Below are 25318 nucleotides of genomic sequence, written 5' to 3'. Positions count from 1 at the left end.
TTGCCTATTTCCTGCTGCAACATTGTAACGAGCCATTCTTCAAGGGGCACTTGTTTCTCCTTTTCCTTCCTCAGAGTGTGTGTATGCATTTAGGTTGGTTTGTGTGTACATACGTGCTTTTGTGTATTGAGGCCAGAAGTTAATGTTGGGTATGTTTCTCATTACTTTCAACCTTATTTTGTAAGACTGTCTCTCACTGAATCTAGCTCTCAGTGATTGAGGAGGCTGATTCGTGGCAGGCATGCGGGAACTGCCTGTTTCTGTCCCATCCTAAGCATTGGAGTTACAAATGCCCACCACCATGCCCAGCTAATTTTATGAAGTTCTTAAGTAGAGCAGTGCTCCAATATTAAATAAATATACTTGCCATACTCTTAATATACATCTGTAGTGGTGGTTAGAAATAAACAAACCATTTACAAAAGATCAGGGAAAAGATGCGTAGTCAATTATAATAAACTTTTAAATAATCACATTAAGGGATTATTGTAAAAGTATTTTTTAATTATGTGGTTTTTAAATTATGTATATGCAACAAATGTGCGTGCATGTGTGTAGATATAGGTTGAGGTGAAGCTCAGGGATCCATTTGTCTTCATAATATCTAACCCTGTTTTTTTTTACCAGTGCTGGCATTACAGGCATGCACCACTGTGCCTGGCTTTATATATGGGTTTTAGGGATCTGAACTTGATTCCTCATGCTTGTATAGCAAGTACTTTACCAACTGAGTCAATTTCTCAGTCGCTGTGAGGGTACCTGTTATCTTTGTTCCTGGGTTTTCAAAAACCCTGAACTGAGCAAGGACATTTTTAAAAAGAATATTTTGTAATATATGTGTGTGTGTATATATATATATGTATATATATATATACATATATATATACACACACACACATACATACATACATACATACTATTTTTGGGGGGAAGGGAATGTTTTTTTTCAGCTTATAGTTTATAGTCCAGCATGGAGGGAAGTCAAGGCAAGAACTTGAGGCAAAAGATGATGCAGAGGCTGTTAAGGAGTGTTGCATACTGGCTTGCCCCTTATAACTTGCCCAGCCTGCCGCCTTCTTCTTCTTTTTATTTAAAATTGATTTTATTGAGCTATACATTTTTTCTGCTCCCCTCCCTTTCAACCCTCTCCCGTGGTTCCCATGCTCCCAATTTACTCAGGAGATCCTGTCTTTTTCTGTTTTCCATGTAGATTACATCCATGCATGTCTCTTTTAGGGTCTGCATTATTGTCTAGGTTCTCTGGGATTGTGATTTGTAAGCTGGTTTTCTTTGCTTTCTGTTTAAAAACCACTTATGAGTGAGTACATATGATAATTGTCTTTCTGGGTCTGGGTTACCTCACTTAATACTATGTTTTCTAGCTCCATTCATTGCCCGCAAATTTCAAAATGTCATTTTTTTCTGCTGTGTAGTACTCCATTGTGTAAATGTACCACATTTTTTCTTATCCATTCTTTGGTCGAGGGGCATTTAGGTTGTTTTCAGGTTTAGGCTATGACAAACAATGCTGCTATGAACAGAGTTGAACACATCTCCTTGTGGTACAATTGAGTATCCTTTGGGTATATACCCAAAAGTGGTATTTCTAGGTCTTGAAGGTTGTTTCCTGATTTTCTGAGAAATCGCCACACTGACATCCAAAGGGGTTGTACCAGCTTGCATTCCCACCAGCAATTCAGGAGTGTTCCCCTTTCCCCACAACCTCTCCAGAATAAGTTGTCATCAGTGTTTTTTATCTTAGCCCTTCTTACAGGTGTAAGATGGAATCTCAGAGTCATACATACTAATTTATATAGATACATATATCTGAATATATGTCACTGTTGGTTGTATCTATTATTTATTATTTTTACCCTTTTAAAAAGACATTTATTTCTATTTTATGAATACAAATTTGTTTGCATGTATATTTGTCTGCCATGTGCATGCAGTGTCCACTGAGGCCAGAAGACAGCTTCAGAAACCCAGGAACTAGAGTTATAGACTGTTGTAAGCCGTCGTTTGTGTATTAGAAACCACAACTGGATCTTCTGCAAGCACAGAAGTGCTCTTAACTACCGAATCATTTCTTCAGCCCCCACTTCTCAGTGTGTGTGTGTGTGTGTGTGTGTATGTAGTAGTGTGGTAGAAACACAATTGTAGGCTTTTTTGTTCAGTTGTTTTTCTGTAGTGCTAAAACAGTTTATAGCTGAGGCTGGTCTTAAAATCCAGATCCTCTTGTTTCTACCTCCTAAATGCTGGTGTTACAGATGCACACCATCACATTTGGTCAGACGCTACTGCTTTTGAAGGCAGTGAGAGGATGAACTTATTTTAATAAAAAAGACAGTTGATTGTCAATATACTTCCAGTTCTTTTGTTCTGGCACACTTCTGTACCTCCTTTCTAGACTGTAGCATGAAGGGCTGGCTTGTTGGGGTTTCTGTCCCACCCGGTACCCCACAGCCGGCATACCCCAAGGAAAATCACACACAAGACTCCATAAGATTATAAACTGATTGGCCCATTAGGTCAGGCTTCTTATTAGCTCTTATAACTTATGTTACCCCATTATTCTTATCTACATTAGCCACATGGGCTCAGTACCTTTCTCAGTGTGACAGCTTACGTGTTGCCTCTTCGGTGGTCTGCACAGGAGTGGCAGAGGAACCTCCCTGCTTCCCAGAATTCTTCTGTTCTCATTGCATCACCTCTACTTCCTGTCTGGTTTTCCCGCCTATACTGCCTGCCTGGCCAATCAGCGTTTTATTAAAATATGATTGACAGAATACAGACAATTCTCCTACACCACCAGACTACTTGAGAAGAGCTTCATAAGAAACTAGTTTTCTTAGCAGGTTTCTCTTCTTAGTTTCCATGTTTATGCTTTGTCACCTAGTTTGATGGTTTTGAGATAGTCTTCACTATTTAGTCTAGGGTGTCCTTGAATTTGTGAACCTTTTGCACACCCAGGTTTTGGTGTTACAGGCTCTTTGTACTACTGTCTGGCTTTATTTAATAATTAATGTATTTTACGTTAATATATAATTTAAATACTAGGTGTCTTAACTTTGTTACTACATGGTCTGGCCATTTGGACAAAGATTTTACTATCAACTGGTTTCAAATTCTAGTTAAATTGTTTATTATTTGTATAAGGTTTTGCAAGGCAGTTTACTCTTTTTTTCCCATTTAGGAACATTGTGGACCTGGCACTTAACTATAAAAGGCTACTGTGATATTCATACTATAATATTTTTAATTGCATTTAATTAGTTTATTGGCTGCAGAAACTAACGTAAGTTTGTTTCTCTTTCAGTTTAAAATGAAGTTGCTGTTAAGAATTTTTGAAATTTTGTCTAATGCTTTGCTTATTTCTGGATAGTTCATTTATTCCCGAAATATTTCTGTATTTAATGCACATTTGTTTAGTTATTGGGTACAGAGAAGTAGATTGTTAACTTTTGTAGGTAAACTGAACAATTTTTAAGTGCTACTACTTTGGTACTAGGAGGGTGGCTTAGCAGTTAAGAGCACTTGATAATTTTGTGGAGGACCTGGGTTTGGTTCCCAGCTCTTACTTGGTGGCGCACAGTCATCTGTAACTATTCCAGGAGGTTCTGACACACTCTTTTGGCCTTTGTGAGAACTGTATGCACATGGTGCACACACAGACAAATAGGCAAACCACTTATACATATAAAAATAAGCTTGGAAAAAACTATTATTTTTAATTATTTATGAATTTCTTTCCTGTACTGAAATATTGATTAGTTAACATAAAAATCTTGTTGTTAAAAACTGGGGATTATCTGTGCATGGTTGCCTTCACTTTTAATCCCAGAGGTAGAAGCAGATGAATCTCTGTGAGAGCAATACAAGATTGAATTGGTCTACATAAGGAGTTTCTGGTTAGTCAGGGTTAAGTAGTGAGACCCTGTCTCCAAAAATAAATAAGTCAAACAATTTAGAAGCTTCCTTTTATCTTGAATATGTGTGGTGTCTATGCTATTTTTTTATTTATGTATTAAAAATTTCCACCTCCTCCCCGCCTCCATTTTACCTCCCCTTCCCCACCTCCCCCTCCCTTTCTAGTCCTAAGAGCAGTCAGGGTTCCCTGCCCTGTGGGAAGTCCAAGGTCCTCCCCTCTCCATCCAGGTCTCTAAAGGTGAACATCCAAACAAACCAGGCTCCCACAAAGTCAGTCCATGCCGTAGAATCAAAACCCAGTGCCGTTGTCCTTGGCTTCTCAGTCAGCCTTCATTGCCAGCCACATTCAGAGTGTCCAGTTTGACCACATGCTCCATCACTCCCAGTCCAGCTGGCCTTGGTGAGCTCCCATTAGATCAGTCCCACTGTCTCAGTGGGTGGACACATCCCTCGTGGTCCTGACTCCCTTGCTCATGTTCTCCCTCCTTCTGCTCCTCATTTGGACCTTGGGAGCTGAGTCCAGTGCACCAATGTGGGTCTCTGTCTTTATCTCCATCTATCGCCAGATGAAGGTTCTATGGTGATATGCAAGATATTCATCAGTGTGGGTATGGGACAAGGCCAGTTCAGGCACCCTCTTCTCTGCTGCCAAGGAACAATCTGGGGACCTCTCCTTGGACCTGGGAACCCCTCTAGAGTCAAGTCTCTTGTAAACCCTAAAATGGCTCTCTTAATTAAGATATTTACTTCCCTGCTCCCATATCCACCCTTCCTCCATCCCACCCATCCCATTCCCTCAAGCTCTCCCAAATCCTCCCCTTCTCCCTTCTCTCTACTAATCTCTCCTTACATCCACCTCCCCACACCCCCGTGCACCCAAGTTTTGCCTGGCAATCTTGTCTACTTCCATATCCAGGAGGATAACTATATGATTTTCTTTGGGTTCACCTTCTTATTTAGCTTCCCTAGGATCAATGAATGTCCTTTAATTATGACTAGAATCTACTTATGAGTGAGTACATACCATATTCCTCTTTTTGGGTCTGGGCTCCCTCACTCAGTAAAGCGTCTTCTATTTCCATCCATTTCCATGCAAAATTCAAAATGTCATTGTTTTTTACCGCTGAGTAAAACTCCACTGTGTATATGTTCCACACCTTCTTTAACCATTCTTCTATTGAGGGGCACCTAGGTTGTTTCCAGGTTCTGGCTATTACAAATAGTGCTGCTATGAACATAGTTGAACAAATGCTTTTGTAGTATGATAGGGCATCTCTTGGGTATATTCCCAAGAGTGGAATTGCTGGGTCCTGAGGTAGGTTAACTCCCAGTTTCCTGAGAAACCGCCACACTGTTTTCCAAAGTGGCTGTACAAGTTTGCATTCCCACCAACAATGGATGAGTGTTCCCCTTACTCCACATCCTCTCCAGCATAGGCTATCATTGATGTTTTTGATTTTAGCTATTCTGACAGGTGTAAGATGGTATCTCAAAGTTGTTTTGATTTGCATTTCCCTGATTGCTATGGAGGTAGAGCATGACCTTAAGTGTCTTTTGGCCATTCGAACTTCTTCTGTTGAGAATTGTCTATTCAGTTCAGTACCCCATTTTTTAATTGGGTTAATTAGAGTTTTAGTGTCTAGTTTCTTGAGTTCTTTGTATATTTTGGAGATCAGACCTTTGTCTGATGAGGGATTGGTGAAGATCTTCTCCCAGTCAGTAGGTTGCCTTTTTGTCTTAATGCCAGTGTCTTTTGTTTTGTTTTGTAAGATTTTTTTCAGGGGGGAGAGGGTGATGTAGATTTTTAGGACTTAGTCAACTACTTATACCTCTTAGCTTCAGATTTCTCCTTTTTCAATGTACAGCTCTCTATAATTACAGTTGTTTTGTGGCTCAAAAACAGAAATTCTTGTTCCCCTTTTCCTGTAAGTTAAATATTGTCTGGACAGCAAGAAGAGCATGCGAATTTTCAAGCTAATTTTAAAGGTCACATGAAGTTTTCATTACTCAGCTTCATTATATTGCCGTATTTGCTGACATTGAGTAATGCGTGATCAACCTTTCAGTTTGCTGTGTGTTGCTTTGAGGAACTAGTTACTACCAATCCTATTTGAAGAACCTGGAGTTGTTTGGGTAGGAGCCAGGATTATCCATTCCTATTTTTAATTGTTGATATTTTATTATGTTGTCTCCATTTGTATATAGTACAATGTAGTTATAAAGTTTAGTATGATGTAGTTATAAAGTTTAATAGTAACATGCAAAGAATAGCTTAATGAATTACTATAAAGTAAATATTTCTAAACACCACCCAAATGATCAAGCTGAATAGCATGCCCCAAGAATTCCATGTCCCTTTTACTAATTTTAACTTCATATTTTTAGAACATTTTCTTTTTAATTCTATATATATGCATTTACATGCATATATATATATATGTTTGAAGTGAGAAAACTTGAGTCCTTGGGAAGAATAATTCTCTCAACTGCTGAGCCTTCTCTAGCCCATAATTCTTTTCTTGAAACTGTTGCCCAAATATAGTAGTCTTTTTTGTGGTCTTTATACACTTTTTAACAACTTACTAATATAGTAGTCTTTTGTGATCTTTATACAATTTTTAACAACTTACTAATATCCAACTTGTTTATGTAATCCTAATTTAGCTGTTTCTGAGTTTTATGTAAATGGAAGCATATTGCATTTTTAAAATTGGTATTTCCAATTAAATATTATGAGAGAGTCATGTTTAGAATTGGGGAGACCCACGTTCCCAACTTGACTCTATATTTTAACTGTGTGTTTTTTTTGTGTTATATTGGATGGATGTATATGTGTATGTTCATGTGCCTAAGTGCAGGTACCATGGCACAGGTGTCTTTGCTTTCTACCTTGTTTGAGATGCTCCTTACTGTTGAGTGTTACATACTTATATGTGACTTCAGTGTTACATACAGGCTGATTGGCTCACAAGCTTCTGGGAGTTCTCTTGTCTCTGTTTCCCATCTTCCTGTCAGTTGTGCCACTATGGCCAGCTTCCATGTGGGTTCCCAGTATTCAAGCTCAGGTCATCATGCGGTTTTGCAGGGGTTTTTCTCACTGAGTCATCTCCTCAGCCTTCAGTGTATTTGTCCTTCAGAGAACAAATAGGTCTCATGTCTATATTTTATTGGAAAAACAGGAATGATTTCGTATTATAATTAATTAATAATTAATTTCGTATTATATTAAAGGAAGAAATTATATAATCAAATCAACTAATGTTTACTGAACAGACAATGGAAAATAAAATTGCCAAGTTTTAATAAGTCAAAGTTGAATATGCTAATACTTAATGAAAAAAGAACGTTGTTCGATCTCTGCACACACATGTCTACTGGGTTGGATTTTCTCAAATGCATTGATATGTTTTAACACTGCAAAAGTATGAGGCTGGGACAAAATAACTTTTAAAGGATTATACCTTTGAAAGGTGTGAATGCTGATTTATCTGCAGAGCTATGTTTTCCACAGAACAAAGGAAGTGTTTAGAAATGGATTTGATGGTCTTCTCTACTTACGAGGCTAAGACAAAATTGCAAGTTCAAGGTCAGTCTGAATTTTACATCACAAGTTTCAGACATCCTGGACAAAGATGAGGTCATGTTCCCCACCATTACCCTCAAAGACAAAAAAGGAAAAAGTAAAAAGAAAAGAAAGCAAAACAAAGAGTTAGACCTGGTAGTTGAAGTCTGTAGCTCTAGGTTCTCAGGAGGCTGAAGCTATAGAGAATTGTAAGTGCTGGGCATGGACACATAGTGAAGTGGCCTTGTTTGGTTGTTTTTAAAAAGTAGTTATGCAGTTCAGTACTTGCCTAGCATGTGTAGATCCAATCCCTAGTCCCAGAGATGCATTCAGAGAAAGTTTGAACAGTAATTCTTCTAGCATTTGCTGTTTCTTATATCTAATTTTTCGTTACCTTGCTTTTCATGCTTCAGTTTTTTTATCTTTCTCTTTAAAAGTTAGTGGTTTAGTTAAATGTCAAATATGGCAAATATGGGTGGCCTTTTCTATATGTGGAGATTATATATATATGTGTGTATATATTCATATATATGTATGTGTATATGTGCTTTTGTGCTTACTTGTTTTTTATGTTTTGAGACAAAATCTCAATATATAACCCAGGCTACCTTGCATTTTTTTTAGGCCTCTGATTTGAGAGAACTTATAGGCACATAGCTCCATCATGCCAGGTTTATGTGGGGCTTTGAATATTTTCTTTCAAAAGGTTTATTTGTGATCCTTTTACTAAGATACATACATACCCTGGCTTTGAGTATTTGAACAAAAAAAATAGGTTTTGATTTTTTTTAAGCCTTTTATGTCTTTGTCATTTAAGGTGCAATGGACATGTAATCATTTTTTTATTTTTTAAATTCCATGAGATTGCAAGTGTACACTACCACACTTGGTGCTTGTAGCTTTATTTCTATAAGAATTAAGGTCAGTTCTTAATTACAGGTTCATGTGAGTGACTTTTCCACCCCATCCCAATTGTAGCCCCAAGCAAATCTTTTAATTTCTTATATACAAATTTATGTAGTTTTTAAATATATGAAATATTGCTCTTTTTTTGATACTTGGCATCTGTCAAGAAACCTTGCAGGCTGGGGAGAGACTGCCTTTCCTAGGACCAGAGAATTCCATTTTTGTTTTGTAAATTCCTAGAAATAATCGATACATTGTCAGAAAGGATATCTTTCATATACAGTAGATCATTTCCGAGTTCATATCCCAACAATCCTTTTTTCTCCATCACACACATTAAGACAGTATTTTTCTGTTCTGATCATCTATGGCAAGGTGACAGATAACTAGAGACCTCCGCCAATAGCCTGAAGCTTGTTGTAACACATTCACACTCATTAACCTTAGATCATTTGCCCTGTCCTGCCCTGCTTTTTCCCAGAGAAGACACATTGGGAAAGTAAAGGCACTGTGCTGTGATCTTTCTTAGTTTTTCTTTTTCTGCCTCTTGACTAAACCTGCTGCTTTGCTATGTGATCTTGAATTGAAATATTCTTTAAATAGCACTTAACATCTCTATTTTGCATTTATTGATTATAAATTAAAATCATATGATATACTTCGAATATTTTACTTATACTTTTTTTTTGTCATGTTGTAACTTCATATTTTGAAACACAGGGTCTCATTATGTAACTCAGACTGGCATTGTTCTGCTTTCGCCTCTCTTGGGCTGGGGTTACATGAACATGCTACCATATGTCTGTTTTGCCACTCTCCTAAATTATTCTTGTTCTTAATTCTTTCTAAGTTATAGAAGGGTACCATGACAGTATCCTGTTTTTATATTTTTTTGTTTTAATAATTTTTATTCTGAACTGTCCTCAAAACCCATACTCTACAGAAGTTTTATCTTCTACATGGAAGTTAGCCTAATTGTCATTAGCGTGTCTGTGCAGTTTGCAATATATTTAGAATTTAAAAGCACTACCAGAAATTTTTTATATGCATTATTGTAAATGGCTTGCTTTGGTGAATAGAAAAATAAAACTTTAGATTCCAGCTGTAAGGGTAGATTTATTGTACGCAACTATCTTTATGAACTAATAAATTTTATTTTGTGTTAGCTAATTATTAGCTCTACCTGCTGGCTTTTTAAATATTGCTAGACAGATTTTAACATTTCATTTTGGCTGCTCACTGATCAATGGTGGAGTTTATTCATGGGGGGGTGCTTTGTTTTGTTTTTGAGACAGCTCTTTCTATATAGCCTAGGATGGCTTTGAACTTGGTGATCCTCCAGCCTAAAATTCCTGAGTGCTAGGATTACAGATTACATCACCACACCCTACCCCACACTTGAGACAAAAGGTTCGTTGTTTACTGCTGTTCTTTTACTGTCAACCATATATAATGATACAGTTGGAATGCTAAACATCACTATGATTTGGCTTACTGTGAATGAATTGTAACTTATTTATTCTTATAAACATTAGCATTGGTTTTTTTGTTTTAGCTGTTGCTTACAAGAGAGTGTCTTTAAATTTATTAGTTACTACTGTAGAATTAAGTCTATTCATTTAACATATAAATCAAATTATGTAGTAAATAGCATGTTCCATCTGATTCCTTGTTATACCTAACCTTCTTGATGGTTGGTAGTAGCAGCAGCAGCAGTAGTAGTTGTAGTTAGTAGTAGTAGTAGTAGTTCTTGCCTGCCTCCCTCTCTCCTTCCCTCCCCCCCTCTTTAGGCTTTATTCTTATGTTGTATTGAACCCTGTCTTTTAAGCTATTTCATTGCTGCTGTATTCACTTTGCATACTGCTTTTGGTTCAGTGTTGTGCCAAAATGAAAGTTACTGTTTTTGGCTTGTACTTTCTCCTTTTTACATAAGCTTGGTGATTTGAAAGGTGTGTATGTGTGTGTGTGTGTGTGTGTGTGTGTGTGTGTGTGTGTGTGTGTGTGTTTGAGCTTATCACTTACCTTTGAAGTTTATAATTACCTATTTTTGTCAGATTTAACAGGTTTTACTTAGTATAATGGTGTAACCTACACTTATTTTCAGGGTCAAGATTCTTTAATACCTAGATTTACATCTTGTTAGCTTTTGCCTATGACAAGCTAATGATGCCTTTTTCATAAAAGTTTTTTCATAAAGCAGTAATTGATAGGTTTATTATGATTAGGCAAACCTAAGTAAGGAACATTGCATATTATCTGGCACATGTGAGTATAAGTTATTTTATAACACACTTTATTTCCAAGCAATACCATATATATTCTAGTTTGCTTTCTTTTGCTGTGATAAAACACTGATTAAAGCAACTTGGAGAGAACAGAGCTGATTTGACTTACACTTCCAGGCCACAGTCTGTTTTTGAGGAAAGTTGGGGCAAAAACTTAAATAGAAACTGTGGGAAAAGGCTGCTTAGACTCATCTCTAGATTTCCCCCTGTTAGCTTTTCTTATTTTAATTTATTTTTCCTCTCATATAGTACATCCCAACTGCAGTTTCCCCTCCCTCTGTCCCAGTTCCATCTTATCCCCCACCTCCTCTCTCTCCCAGATCTGTTTCTCCTCCTTTTCCTTCAGAGAAGGGCAGGCCTCTCAGGGATATCAACCAAACATAACATATCAAGTTGCAATAAGAGTAGGCACAATAAGAGTAGGCACCTCCCCCTCATATTAAAGCTGGACAAGGCAAACCAGTATGAAGAAAAGGGTCTCAAAAAGCAGGCAAAAGAGTCAGAGACAGCCCTGCTCCCACTATTAGGAGTACCACAAGAAGACCAAGCTACACAATCATGACATATATGCAGAGGACCTAGGTCTAGCCTATGCAGACTTCTTGTTTGTCGTTTCTCTGTGAGCCCTTATAAGCCCAGGTTAGTTGATTCTTTGGGTTTTCTTGTACCCTTGACTCATCTGGCCCCTACAATCCTTCCTCCCCCTCTTCCCTAGGATAGGATTCCCCGAGCTCCACCTTGTGTTTGGCTATGGGTCTGTGGATCTGTTCTCATTAGTTGCTGGATGAAGCCTCTCTAATGACGATTGGACTAATCACTGATCTATGAATATAGCAGAATATAATTAGGAATAATTTTATTGTTTGTTTATGCCAGTCATGTTTGGTTCTATCCTAGGACACTGGACTGTCCAGTCTCTGGTTCCTGGCTATACAGTCAGTATCAGGGCTGGGCTTCCTTTCATGGCATCGGTCTCAAGCTTGACCAGTCATTGATTGGTTGTCCACTCACAGTCTGTATACCACCCTTCTTACCCTAGAATATCTTCTATGCTGGACAAATTGAAGACGGAAGATTTTGTGGCTGGATTGTTGTCCCAGTCCGTCCATTGGAAGCCTTGCCTGGTTACAGAAGATGACTGGTTCAGGCTCCTTATCTCCCATTAGTATGAGTTTTTGGTCATCCTCATAGATTTCTGGGTATTTCCATTGCACTAGGTTTCTACTTTACCCCAAAAATGCCCTCCAACTTCAGTCACCTCTCCTAGTATTTTTTCCCTCTATCCTCTCCAACCTGATCCCTCCTGTTCCTGCCCCCAGTTCACCCAAAATATTTATCAAATTTCCCCCTTCTAGTGAAATTTGTATGTTGTTCCTCCCCAGACCCTTGTAACTTCTCTAGGTCTGTAGATTTTCTTCTAGCTTTCTTATATATCCCAGACCCACCGCCTAGGGATAGTGCCTCTGACAGAGGGCTGGGCCCACCTATATCGCTTATCAATCAAGATAGTCTTTTACAGACATTCCCATTGGCCAGTCTGATTAAAGCAATTCTTCCATTAAGTTTCTCCCTTTCCAGGTGACTTTAGATTGTGTCAAGCTGACATTAGAAAGTAGCCAACACCATCTGTTAGAATTATGTTAAGTGGTCTCTTTTGCCTTCAAGGGAAAGCTAAATTGAGATGATGAACCTGTGTTGGCAATTTCAGATTTTCTTTGTAAGGACTTTCAAAAAGAAAGGCTTAAAAGATTTCTTTTTTTTTTAAACCCGAAACAAACAAAACCTCTGCCTCTTACCAATGTCCTCACATTTTTAGAATATCCTTCCTTCCACTCCTCAGTTTCTCTCCAACCTCTCCTCTCCTCCAGATCCATTACTTCATTTCCCTTCAAAAAGAGCAAACCTCCTAGGGATATCCACCAAACATGGCATAGCAAGATACATTAAGACTAAGCATACACCCTCATCTCAAGGCTGGGCAAGGCAACCTGGTAGGAGGTAAGGGGTCCCCAAGAGCAGAAGAGTCAGAGATACCCCCATTCCCACTCTTAAGAGTCTCACAAAAGCACCATGCTAACAACCATAACAAATACACAAAGGACCTATCCACGGGCCCATATAATCTCTGTGATTGTTGTTTCAGTTTCTGAGCCCTTATAAAGCCTACTTAATTGATGTCTGTGGGCTATCTTCTGGTGTCCTGACCCTTCTAGCTCCTACAATTCTTTCTTGCCCTCTTCCACGGGATTCCTTGAGTTTTGAGGGGTGAGACCTGATGGAGATCTCCAATTTGGACTCTGTCCCTCTCTCTGCAACACCTGACATCTCAGTGGAAACTGAAAACTACAAGGCTTGATAGGTGTCCTGAAGACTCTAAAGACAACTGTAGCCAGCAAAAGTTTTAGTTACCATAGAAGGAGAAAACAAGATATTTCATGATAAAGTCAAATTTAAACTTTTATCAGAAGAATCTAGAAATTTTTTTAACCTGCTTGTTTATTAATTCTGATATACTTAATCCCTGTTTTCTGTTTATAAAAGTTATTAGTTAGGTCTGAATCATTACTGGATGTCTTGTGTCTTCTACCTCTCTCCTTATGTTTTATCTTTGTTCTTTGAGGGATAACTGAACATAATTGCCTAGTGAGTTACTAATCCATGACAGAGCTTTTCCCAGTTTGTGTACATTAGTTTAACAGTGTATATTTCCATTCTTTATGAGTAATTCTTTCATTCTCAAGTTTCATTTTCACTTCTTTTTGGACTGATTGAGTCATTTTTAGGGCTATAAGAAATTAATAGAACACTTTGATGTCTTAATAGCTAAAAGTGCTGGTTCTGTAATGACAGTGTTCATACATGACTTCTGCATACATAATCATTGTTTTCAAAATAGATTGTTGTAGACATGGGTATAAAAGAATTAAAATATCTTCATAGAGGGAAATTGGGGAAGTTCAACTTTTATATTAGTAAATACCAAGATTAAGACAGTACAATAAAATCTAAAAGAATAGGTATGCTTTAATCTGTAATCATTTCAAACATGAGTAGCAACAAATACTGTTTGCCATAATCACTCTCAAATAACTTGAGTTATATTAAAGTTTTTGAAGCAATAGATGAAATTAAGCTTCATTAACTAATTTTAAACTTTTTTTAGGTAAATGAATTGGTGGATGCCAGAGATGCCGGCCTTGGTGCTTGGTTTGAAGCACATATACATAGTGTTACTAGAGCTTCTGATGGACATTCACGTGGCAAAACTCCACTGAAGAATGGCAATTCTTATAAAAGGACTAATGGAAATGTAAATCATAATTCCAAAGAGAACACAAATAAATTGGACAATGTACCCTCTACGTCTAATTCAGACTCTGTTGCTGCTGATGAAGACGTTATTTATCATATCGAGTATGATGAGTAAGTGCTCATATTATTGAGGACTTCATTCATGTTTTCGTGTATAGAAGCAAAGCTTTGCATTTCAAGATTATTTTGAATAGTCTTGCTGAAGAAATTACTTAGAGATCATATTCATTCTTTGTTTCTGCTTGTTAGTGATTGTTATCCAACAAGTTAGGGCCCTTTAACTGTCAGTCATCTCTGGCTTATGAGTGACTTGTTTTTAATCATTTTACTATTGACTTATTACTTAGAACGTTCAGATTTCTCTTTGTTGGTTATATTTAATATCTTAAGCATTTTATAGACTATATTGTAGCTATTAGAATGAGGCAAAATACAGATACTGCTTTTGGGATAATTTACATACAGATTATTCATTTGAAGGAAATGATTCATTGCTTTTTAATATGTTCACAGAATTATGCATTACCACAAAGTTTAGATTTTTTTCATTACTATTACCCAAAAATAAGAAGTCTTATGTGCATTGACAGTTATGTGCCAGTCTCCATCTTTAAATAATGTTTTGAAATATTATGATGGAACTTGGCCTTGAGAATCCAGATTCTAGCACTAAGTTTTCTTACTAAAAATTAGAAACAAAAGTTAATATTTGGATATGCTTAAATATTATTAAGCATACAAAGTTCTTACATCTTATGATCTAAAATCTTAGAATGAGTGCATTTTTTCTATACAAGTTAGTTACAAGAAAGCTTAATAGAGGTAGCTGGAAAGATGACCCAGAGGTTAGGAGCACTGACTGCCATTCCAGAGGCCCCAGCTTCAATTCCCATATCATCACAACTGTCTGTAACTATAGTTCCAGGGCATCCAAGGCCCTCTTCTGGCCCCTGTAGGGAATCAGGAATGCATGTGGCACACAGATGTACATATAACCCAAACTCTGATACATGTATAATAATTATGATGATGATTAAAAATAATAGCAATAGTAGAATTTTTAAAAAGAAGGCAACAACATGGAAGAAACTCAATTTCCAGGATATCTGGATAAAGTGGATACCTTTAATCTTTGCTTTTCTGATTGATAGGTTTTGGCTAACCTATCAATACGACTTATCTCAAATGAATCATCATACTACTTTTAATCTTAGTCCACTGTAGTAGAACCAGCAGCGAGAGTGCATTTAAACATAATGGACTTGGCTGGGACTGGCAATACTGGTGAATTGGTGCTAGTGCAGAAAGGGTCTAGAGTTAGTGAACTGATAAGCAGTCTCTGAATTTAATGAATGTTGTGGCATAGAGCATGGAGACAAGTTACTGTAGTGGTAGACTTACCATGTCTATTGCCAACAAGTAATTTTTAAGTTCTTGAAAGAATTTTATCTTAATTTTTAAATAAGTTTTGTGTGTGTGGGTCTTTTGCCTATATGTATATATTATACCACTTGGGTGCCTGGTGCCCATAGAGGCCAGAAGAGGGCATAGGATTCTCTAGAATTATAATACTTACTGTTAAAGAAATTGTGTAATCAGTACCCTAACCAGTTGAGAGGAGCCTTTTGGTCCAAGAGGCGGGGTTTTCATTTGGGATAGAGGTGACCTAGAGGAGAGGCAGAGTGGAGAGTATGGCCTTGTTGAACCAGGAAACAGCTGCGGTGGGGTTTTTCTGCAGTAGCTTGCCGCCCACCTCAGTTTTTTCTTATATTTTGTTCTTTAGTTTTATAATAAATAAACATAAAAGAAGTTGTAACACCTGACCTTCAACAATTGGCATTGCTAAATAAACAAAACGCATCTAGGCACATTGACCACTGTTGGTCCAAGTGCATCCAGCCCCCAAACTGCTTTGGCCTGTGTTTGGATGTTCTCTGAACCTCTCTGCAGACTGCCAGTCAAGGCAGCTCAGCCTGCCTTGAGTTTTGCCTCTCGAGACCTGCTCAAGACTTGGAACTTTACAGCTGCTGTTACCAAATCACTGGCAGCAGGCAGGAAAGTCTAAGCAGAAAATCAAGGCATGTGTAACATAGCTGAGGCTCTCAGGCCAATTCTTTCTGTTCTTGGCCAAACCTCTCCAAGGCTGTCACCAGAGGTGGCCACTGGCCTGAGGGCAGTCAGCTTATAGAGTGCTGTGGATCTCCCGTTGCTGTCTTGGTGCTTCACCAGCTCCATCTTTTGGTCAGGTATCATCACTATTTCTGAATACATTCACACAGTCCTCCAACCATTGGCTCTACCTGCTGGTCAAACACCATCACTACATCTGTACAACCCAATTCTCCTACTGATAATATGCAAGCTTTATAAATAATTAACTAAGGAGAATAATGCAATTTTGACTGATAAAAGCTTTAGAAATATTTACTGATTTAAAATTGATTTAGAAATATTTACTGATGTAAAATGTAGAAAGATGATTGATTAAATGTAAACCTTAAAAATACTTAGTACTTAAAGGATGCAAACCTTCGAGAACGTTACTACTGATAATAAGCAAGCCCTAGAAATAATTACTGAAGAAAATACCATTTTGACTGGAAAGATTTAGTTACAGCAGTGTTGGAATCTGGACCTCAGTTACAGTGGACCAGGTATGGTGGAGAGATGAAGCTAGGGCCATCTAACATCAAGGTAGGGTTAGGGGTTATCAGATTTTCTAAGATTGAGTTATTGGTGAGTGCCTTTATGCTGATGTGGAAAGACAGATTGACAAGAGTCAAGAATCAGAAAAGAGTACTAGGCCATTTACTAAAATTTTACAAGGCTCAAAAGAAGCCTTCACTGAATTTTTGCAGAGATTGACTTCATCTGTAAATAGAATGATAGCAGATCTAGAAGTTAAACAAATATTAATTGAATCTTTGACTTTTGAGAATGCTAATTCACAATACAAAAAGGTAATTGGGCCTTTAAAGATAAGAACAACACCCATAGAGGAATGGATCTGACATACAGTCAATATTGAATCTCATAACCATGATGACACTAGGATAGGAGAGGTGATTTCCAAAGGTTTGAAGAAAAGATGTCAGGTGTTTTAATTGTGATAAACAAGGTCACCTGCAAAAGTATTGTAGGCAGACGTTCCTAGACACAGTGTTTTTCTAGAGATAGCCCAAACATATGACTCCAGTCTTCTGGAGTATGCAGAAGGTACGCAAAGGCCGCCATTGGACCAATGAATGCAAATTAACAAGGGGCAGGCAAAGTAATCCTTTGCCATCAGGAAACACCTTAGAGGACCTCTCGCAGACCCCATGTCAAATTTGGTTCCATCATTCCCTATCACCATGGGGGAAACTTTTCCACAGAACAATTAAAGGACCTAATGCCTATTAAAAAAACAAAAACCATACTGCTCTGGAAGACAGAGCAGCTTTAGAAGATAAAACAAAATTTCCAAGAGAAACCATAAAACAAATATTTCTGGCAAACTTCTATAAACAACCAAAGACCTAAGTTAACAGTACAGATAAATGGCATTAAAATGGAAGGTCTGGTAGGCATAGGGACCGATGTAAGTATAATTGCACCAAAATCTTGACATCCAAATTGGCCTCTTCAGAGGTTCAGCTTCTAGAGCTTGGAACTTTATCTCAGGTGAAACAAAGCTCAACATGGGTGGGATGCATAGGACCTGAAGAACAGAGAGGATTAAAATTATATGTGGCCAACATAGCAATGAACTTATGGAGACACAATATAATACAACAGTGGAAAACATAGTCCTCTAACTTCAGAGATGAACCATAAAATAAAGAATGCTTCAGGGAGAAATTTTGGAAATTATTCTCTAGAGCAGTTTCAGGGTGTTTGTAACCAAACAGTTGGTGACCTCAAAGGTGTCGGTAGCCCTAACTTTAAAATGGCTAACTGATAAACATGTCTGGGTGAAACAGTGACCTTTGACATCAGAAAGACCTATAGAATGTGGTATTTAAAATGTTTTGATAACTTAGTCTTTCTTGACACAAAATGCATCTGCTCTCAGCAGCACTGATCTAAAGTAGATTCCGTGGGTATTGCAGAAACTCCATGTAGCATTTGCTTTCTTTGTGGCAAAACCTAGCCATTAAAAACTGCCCTAGCTTTGACTGCGAACAGTACACTGTCCAGAGTGGACAAGCAGAACTTAGAGAAAGGAGACTGCCGAACTTTGCCAATGGGGTAGGACACTTCTTCAAAATTTCTTGCTTCTGAAATAAGTCTGTTAGATATTCTATGCCTGTAGGCCAAAAGATGCCCCAATGTTGCAGAAGAACCTTAGATGACTGACCAGGCAGCCAGATGTTTCTGTCATTTCTCACATTTTTTGAAATTGCTTGCTTGTACTTCTTGATTACTCAAGTATTTGATTATTCAAGTAATACTATTTTCTTCCCAGGTCTTTGATGGGGTTGAAGAGTAAACAGTTAACAGTTTCCCAGATCTTGACAAAAAGCACATTAGTACAAAATTTTGGATTCTCTGGGAGAGGACAACTAATGGAGTGATCTCTATAAATTTGCCAATTACTTATGAATTAAGACATTGAGAATGTATTTCTTACTTGATAATTGTTCTTGTTGTATGTAGTTTCATTTTTATTAAGGTTATTACCTTTTTATTTGGACAATACTTGATAATAATTTTTATTGTGTGTAGCTTTGCTATGTTAAAGTTAGAACCTTCTTCATTAGACAAAAAGGGAAAATGTTACAGGAATTCTGTCACCTGTCTGCTGACCAATTGAGGGGAACATTTTGGTCCAAAAGGCAGGGTTTTCATTGAGGATGGACGTGAGCAGAGGATGCACCAGTCTTTTTGAGCCAGGAAGTGGTGATTGTGGTGACAGGGCTTTTTGGAGATACCTTGCGACCCACCTTAGGTTTTTATATTGTGTTTAATAAATAAGCATAAAAGAAATCAGTAACAGCAGACAACTAGGTGTGAGCTGCAGTGTGGGTGTTAGGACTTTAACCCAGATCCTCTGGAAGAGCAGAAAGTGTTCTTAATCACTGAGTTATTTCTGTAGCCTGGAGTTTTATCTTTTGATAAACTGAAAAGATAAATTGGAAACTGCTACCTGAGATTTTATTCTCCCTAATAAGTGTTATCGTTTGGCAGACAGTATTATGCAGACACAGATAGGAATAGGACCTGAAGCTCTAAACACAAACCAATGTTTATTCAATTTTATAATTTTAGAGGTTCTAGAAAATGGTTTAGGGATAGCACTACCCCAAAGTAACATAGGACTTGTATATCTGTTTGCTTTTATAACACAAAACATTAAAGCCTTCATATTTATTTAACCTAATATTTTAATGTTGACATTTTCCTTGAATAGAACTAATGCTAGAAGTGAGTCTAACCCAACATACACAGAAAGTCTACAGTAAATCTTACATGGTAGAATTAAATGCTTCACCTCTGGCAACTTAATTATATAGCTGAACTTTTGAGAGACAAAAGCTATCAGAAGCTTAGTGAAAGATAAATGCTATCACACTGTCTATAAAGAGAAAACAGCTATAAGATATGATATATTCCTCATAAAATAATTGAGCTCCTGTAACAAAAGTTCTTTGTAACAGAAGATTGGTAGAAGCATGTAAGGTAGATTGTTGTGACATAACATGGAAATGGTAGTAAAGTTTGTTAAGTCTTTATAGTCATTACAAAAATTACTGTTAAAACAGAAGGAACTATTTGTTGTCTTTACTATGTCATCAGACAAGTTCATCTTTGGAGTAAGAATGCATTGAAAAGTATTGGTTTAGTAGTGGAAGTAGATTCTAAACTTTTTATTTTTTCCATTTAGTCAGTCATGAGGCTCATGTGAATACTAGCAGCAGCAGATGCAGAAGGATCGGTGTTTAAGGCCTCTCTGAGCCACAAATCAAGACCAGTTTGTTTTGGTTTTTGCTTTAAGACAGGGTTTCTCTGTAGCTTTGGCTGTCCCGGAACTCACTCTGTAGAACAAACTGGCATTGAACAGAGATTGGCCTGTCTTGCCTTTCGAGTCCTAGAATTAAACATGCACACCACAAGGCCTAACTAAGATACTAGGTTTAAAATTAAGAAGATATCCAAAGAAACAATACACAGAATCTTTTTTGTTGCTCAGTTTAGCCCCATATTCTTAATCTCAAACAGTCCTCTTGCTTCAGCCTCCAAAGTAGCTATGGGTACAAGCTAATGCTACTGTACAAGCTGTAGTGAATTATTTTTGCTGGATCACAAGGTCCTGGTGAGGCAATTGAGTATGGTATAGGTGGTGCTATAGTTGTACTGGACTGGTCATTCCTTGTGTGGGCTATTGTCTTCCAGCTCCTGTGTTTTAAAACAGCACCTTTATGATATGGCACATATTTAGAGTAGAACTTAACATAAAAATGTAAAACTTATCATGAAGAGCAACTGAAAACTAAAAAATTGAGAACTAAATCTTTAACTTGAAGAACTTGAATCATGATAAACTTTTATTTTAAAAGTTTTATCTAGGAGGAATTTCTGTACAAAACTGCAGGAACACTCAAACTTCAAATTTCTGAAGAGAAAGAATAGTTTGACTTGAGAAATAGCCATTGAATAAGTTGAGTGTCATCCTCAGAAATACCATGTACCTCCTGAGACATGGCCTCTTAACTTACCTTGACCTCACCATTTAGACTGGCCAGGCTGGCCATTGAGACCCAGATGTCTTCCTGTTTCTGTTTCCCTGGTGTTGGGATTATAGCTGTGTACCACCATACCCAGCTTTTATATGGGTACTGGGACTTGAATTCAGGTTCTCCTGTTTGTACAGAATTCACTTCACCAATTGAGCTACCTCTTCATCCTTCAATAATACTAAATTTTATTGTTTCAAACTCTGAACTAACTTACATTGATAATCATATAATTTGTGTCATAGTAGTGTTACATGGACTCATGAGGAAACCAACCCTATTTCATAATTTTCCAAAGGTTACATTCATGAAATTGTATGACTGCAGAGCCTAAGAATTAACCAATAGTGAAACCCTTAGTTCAAAACACAGTAGACCTGATTAGTAATAGCCTACATCTCTGTTGCCTTTAAAGATCAGCCATTACATACAAAGCATACATAAAGATTGTGTGTAGTGGCATAATACATATAATTTAAGTTCTTAGGATCAGGAGTTCCAGATCATATTCAGCTACATAGTGAGCTTGAGGCCAACCTATCTTAAAAAGCCACAAACAAACACAAGTTGATATAAAACTTCAGACTTTGGAACATGTACAACTAACTCCCTTTGAATTAGCCACAAGTGTATCAGCATCTGAAGCTGATGCTACCATGAGATGGTACCAATACTCAACACTTAGCTTCAAAGTAGTATGCTAAAAGCTTTGTCTGCGCTCTGTGGATTTGGGATAGATTCTGTTTCATTAACTAAATAACTAGCTAGAATTGTCTAAAAAGCTTTTTAACTTGTTACTGACTGGGACTTCTTTAGAGTTTTTCAAAACTTCTTTCCCTGTAATTTTAATATATATAATATATATTAAATATTATATATTAATATTATATATATACATGGCTTATAACAACTGTATTAGATTAGTAGGGGTTTCTATTCATTTGGTTCTTTTTTTTTCGAGATGGTTTCTGTGTGAGGCCTGGCTTTTTTTTGACAGGGTTTCTCTGTAGTTATTGGTACCTGTCCTGGAACTAGCTCTTGTAGACCAGGCTGGCCTCGAACTCACAGAGATCCACCTGCCTCTGCCTCCCAAGTGCTGGGATTAAAGGCATGCGCCACCACTGCCCGTCTGACCAGGGTGTTCTTGAACTCAAATCTGCCTGCCTGTGCCTTCCAAGTGCTACGTGGGCCACCACCTCCCTGCTAGACTAGTAGTTTGTAAAGTATGGTCTCTCACCATGAGCATTAGCATAACTTGTTATAAATGTACATAATGGCCTTAGTAAAATATTCTGTCATTCACTCTCCAGGATTGGCCTGGGAAAGAGTTGAAGTCTTATAATTAGATCTTTTCATGTTGAGGTTTGACGACCACTTGATGATTCATTTGAACCCACCTTTATCCATTGTTCTCAGGCCCCTGACACTAAAGAGAAATAAAGGAAATGGTTACTATATGACTACTTATCTAATGTAAATACTTTTTATTAAAAGGTCAGGAGAAATATGAGTTATTCCCTAAATCTTAGTGTCTGTGCTTACTTTAACATTTGACTTGCTGATTTTATCTCTAGGGGCTCTCACTAGTTTCAGGATTCTACCTGAATTATTCAAAAAGAAACAAAAATTAACAGTAGTATCATCACAAGCTTATGGCTATACTAATGGCACCAAACTTTTGAGATTATTGTTTTTTGAGATGAAGTTTTATACAATCAAGTCCAACCAAGGGTTTGTTGAAAGCCTCGTACTCCTATCTTCCAAGTTCTGGGATTACAAGTATTTACCACTACGCCCCACTACCTTAATTTATCAGTAATGAACTAGAAATTTAGGTCAAACAAATCCAAAACCTTCAAATTGTGAGAACACTCCTGATTTCTATAAGCAATACTAGAATTATTTATTATAAGACATACTTAAAATTATGGTTATTATTAGTAGTATGTTGTCCTGAAGGAAGCACATTTGCAAATAATAGCAACAGCTATCAATGCTGTTATTTGTATTAAAAAGTATCGAGTGGCATCTTCTGAAAGGTGAATATTTACTCTGCAATAGGATGAATATAATAACTTTTTAAAACATTTATTATGTATACAGTGTTCTGCCTGCGTGTGTGCCTGTACACCAGAAGAGGGCACCAATTCTCATTATAGATGGTTGTGAGCCTCCATGTGGTTGCTGGAAATTGAACTCAGGACCTCTGGAAGAGCAGTCTATGCTCTTAACCTCTGAGTCATCTCTCCGGCCCCGAATATAATAACTTTTATAATTACTCGGATTAATGATGTGAAGTATTGCAATTATAACACCTGAGAGGTTTGCCAGAATAATGATGTAAATCAGAATTATTAGTATGTGAAGTATATAAATCCACATTTTTAGTATACTAGAGAGCATCACGATTTTTTGAAATTTACTTTTAGATTTTTAGTGTATTTGCGCACATTTCTTGGTGGGGAGTGGTGTCAGGAAATTGGATCCTCTGGAGTTGGACATAGAGGTGGTTGTGTGCTACCCAGCATGGGTGCTGGAAACTGAACTTTGGTCCTCTGGAAGAGCAGTGCTCTTAACCACTGAGCCATCTCTCCATCCCCTTTTTGAGGCAGATTCTCATGTAGCTCAGGATGGCCTTGGATTTGCTATGTAACTGAAACAGACTTAAATTCCAAATCTATTTCCCAAGTGCTGGGGTTATAGAAATGCACCATTTCCAAGTTCAAGTTCTTTAATTTTAGGATAAGGTTTAAGCGTCTATTTACCAAAGTAACTGGCATCAGACATGTTTTTGTTTGTGAGGTTATGGTAATGGGTATAGATATGTGTAATATGTGTACTGTTGGTGTTTCAAATTTTTTCATAATGTGTAAGTGGTCATATTGAAATTGGGGAGGATACTTGGTTTTGTAGGAACTTTTCAGTCAATAGAAGCTCTATCACTGGAACTCATGTGTTCCTGGAACTTGGAGGGTCCACCTGTGCCAGCCTTGTGAGTTCTGGTATCACGGGTATGTGCACTACTATGCCAAGGTAGTGTTCACCCATGTTCAAACAAGGTTTTAGTATTAAAATTCTCTTATCTATAGGGATCATAAATCTTGTCATTTTCAAAGTTGTCTCTATCCCTAATATCTTAATTAAGGCAGAATATGCTATGGACAAGAATTATTAGAAGAGTTAGTAAATGGAGGTTAATTATAAACATATTAAGAAGAAGAATTGAAGCAGTGCTTGTTATTGTTGCCAGTGTCCATACCATATTCTCAGCCTTGGTGCATGTCTTAAGTATAGCTACTGCAAATAGAATCTGCTGACTCAGTTGTGAATAAACCAAGTGGTATTTTTAGATAGAAGCAATTTCTATAAAGTAGTAAAAATTATTTTTTTAAAGAATATTGATGTTGTGATCATTTAAAAATTAAAAAAAGCCAGATAGAATGTTTTCTAGATTTTAATAGAGACTTTTCTTAAATGATTGCCGTGTTGATCTTGAGTATAGGCTGCTAGAATCAATTTTGCTGCAATGACTAATTGTCCTGTTTCTTGTTTGTTACTCATGTGTTTACCAAAGGTTTCCAAGTATATTTTTCTAGTCTTTTATGAATTACAAGGTTCTGAATGGATGATAATTCAAAAGGTTACTGGAAGACATTAGATGTACATATGACATTATTATTCCATGAGTTGTGAGAGAACTTGGTACTCAAAAAGAGGCTTTATACATACGAGTTGGCTTTGACTTTTAAATAAATAGCATTTCTTCACTTAAAGTGTGTCTTCCATGATGGTCATAAATACTGAATATTTTATCCAAATAAGGTGTTTAGTATGCAAATTCCTGAGGGATCCTTCCTCATACCTGTACTAAGTGAATCTTGGGGAAGGCCCAGAAATCTGTCCTTCAGATAGATGTCCCAAGAGCCTATTAAATATACCAGAGCAGTATTATATTTTTGAGTGTTTTATTGGAATTACAAGTCTTCAGTATATTTGTAAGATTTTATTTTTAATTATTTGAGAATTCTATACATGCATGCATTTTAATAACATCCACATTCCACTCTATACCCTCCAACTTCTCCCACATCTCCACTGCATTTGACTCCCAACTTCATGTGTTCTTTCTTTAAGGTCAGAACCCACTTAGTGCTGCTTACGTGTGCATGGGCATAGGACCATCTGCTGGAGCATGAGTAGTTTCTTAGGCTGCTTCTCTGAAGAAAAGTTTACTTTCCTTCTCCAGGCAACCATCAGTTGCAATAGTCCTCATTTAGTGGTGGGACTTCATGGGCCCTCCCTATCCATGGTAGGCTTTTTGCTGCCATGATCTTGTGCAGGATTTATGCATGCATTCACAGCTGCTGTACATTCGTGCAATAGGCTTTTCGTGTTCAGTATATACTGTTCTGCTGTGCATACTTGTTACTTCTGACACTTACTATCATCTTTCCATCCTCTCTTCTGCGATCACCCTTGTGCCTTGGGAAGGGGGTTGTCATAGGTACATCCCATTTAGAGCTGGGCATTAAGATAGTCTTACTCTACCACTTCACCAGTTGTGAGTCTTTGTATTAATCACCATATGCCAAAAGATGCTTCTCTGA

At 37.3% G+C, this 25318-nt stretch overlaps 1 protein-coding gene across 2 annotated transcripts in view; it reads left to right on the top strand.

Annotated features, from left to right (window-relative positions):
* Positions 1–25318, top strand: part of Uhrf2 (ubiquitin like with PHD and ring finger domains 2) — a 77837-nt gene that overhangs the window by 17265 nt on the left and 35254 nt on the right. The window contains exon 3 of one of the 2 annotated variants that reach the window (XM_085693781.2): positions 13847–14106. The exons of the other annotated variant lie outside the window; for it this stretch is intronic. Coding sequence (XP_085549907.1) covers positions 13847–14106 — 260 coding nt within the window. The remainder of the gene's footprint in view (positions 1–13846; positions 14107–25318) is intronic. 2 annotated transcript variants of the gene reach the window in all.

The sequence above is a fragment of the Myodes glareolus genome, chromosome 7 (genome assembly GCF_982192425.1).
Source record: "Myodes glareolus chromosome 7, mMyoGla1.1, whole genome shotgun sequence".
In the NCBI taxonomy this organism is placed as follows: domain Eukaryota; kingdom Metazoa; phylum Chordata; class Mammalia; order Rodentia; family Cricetidae; genus Myodes; species Myodes glareolus.
Note: the sequence above shows the minus strand (reverse complement) of the source record. Positions and strands in the feature narration are given on the sequence as shown.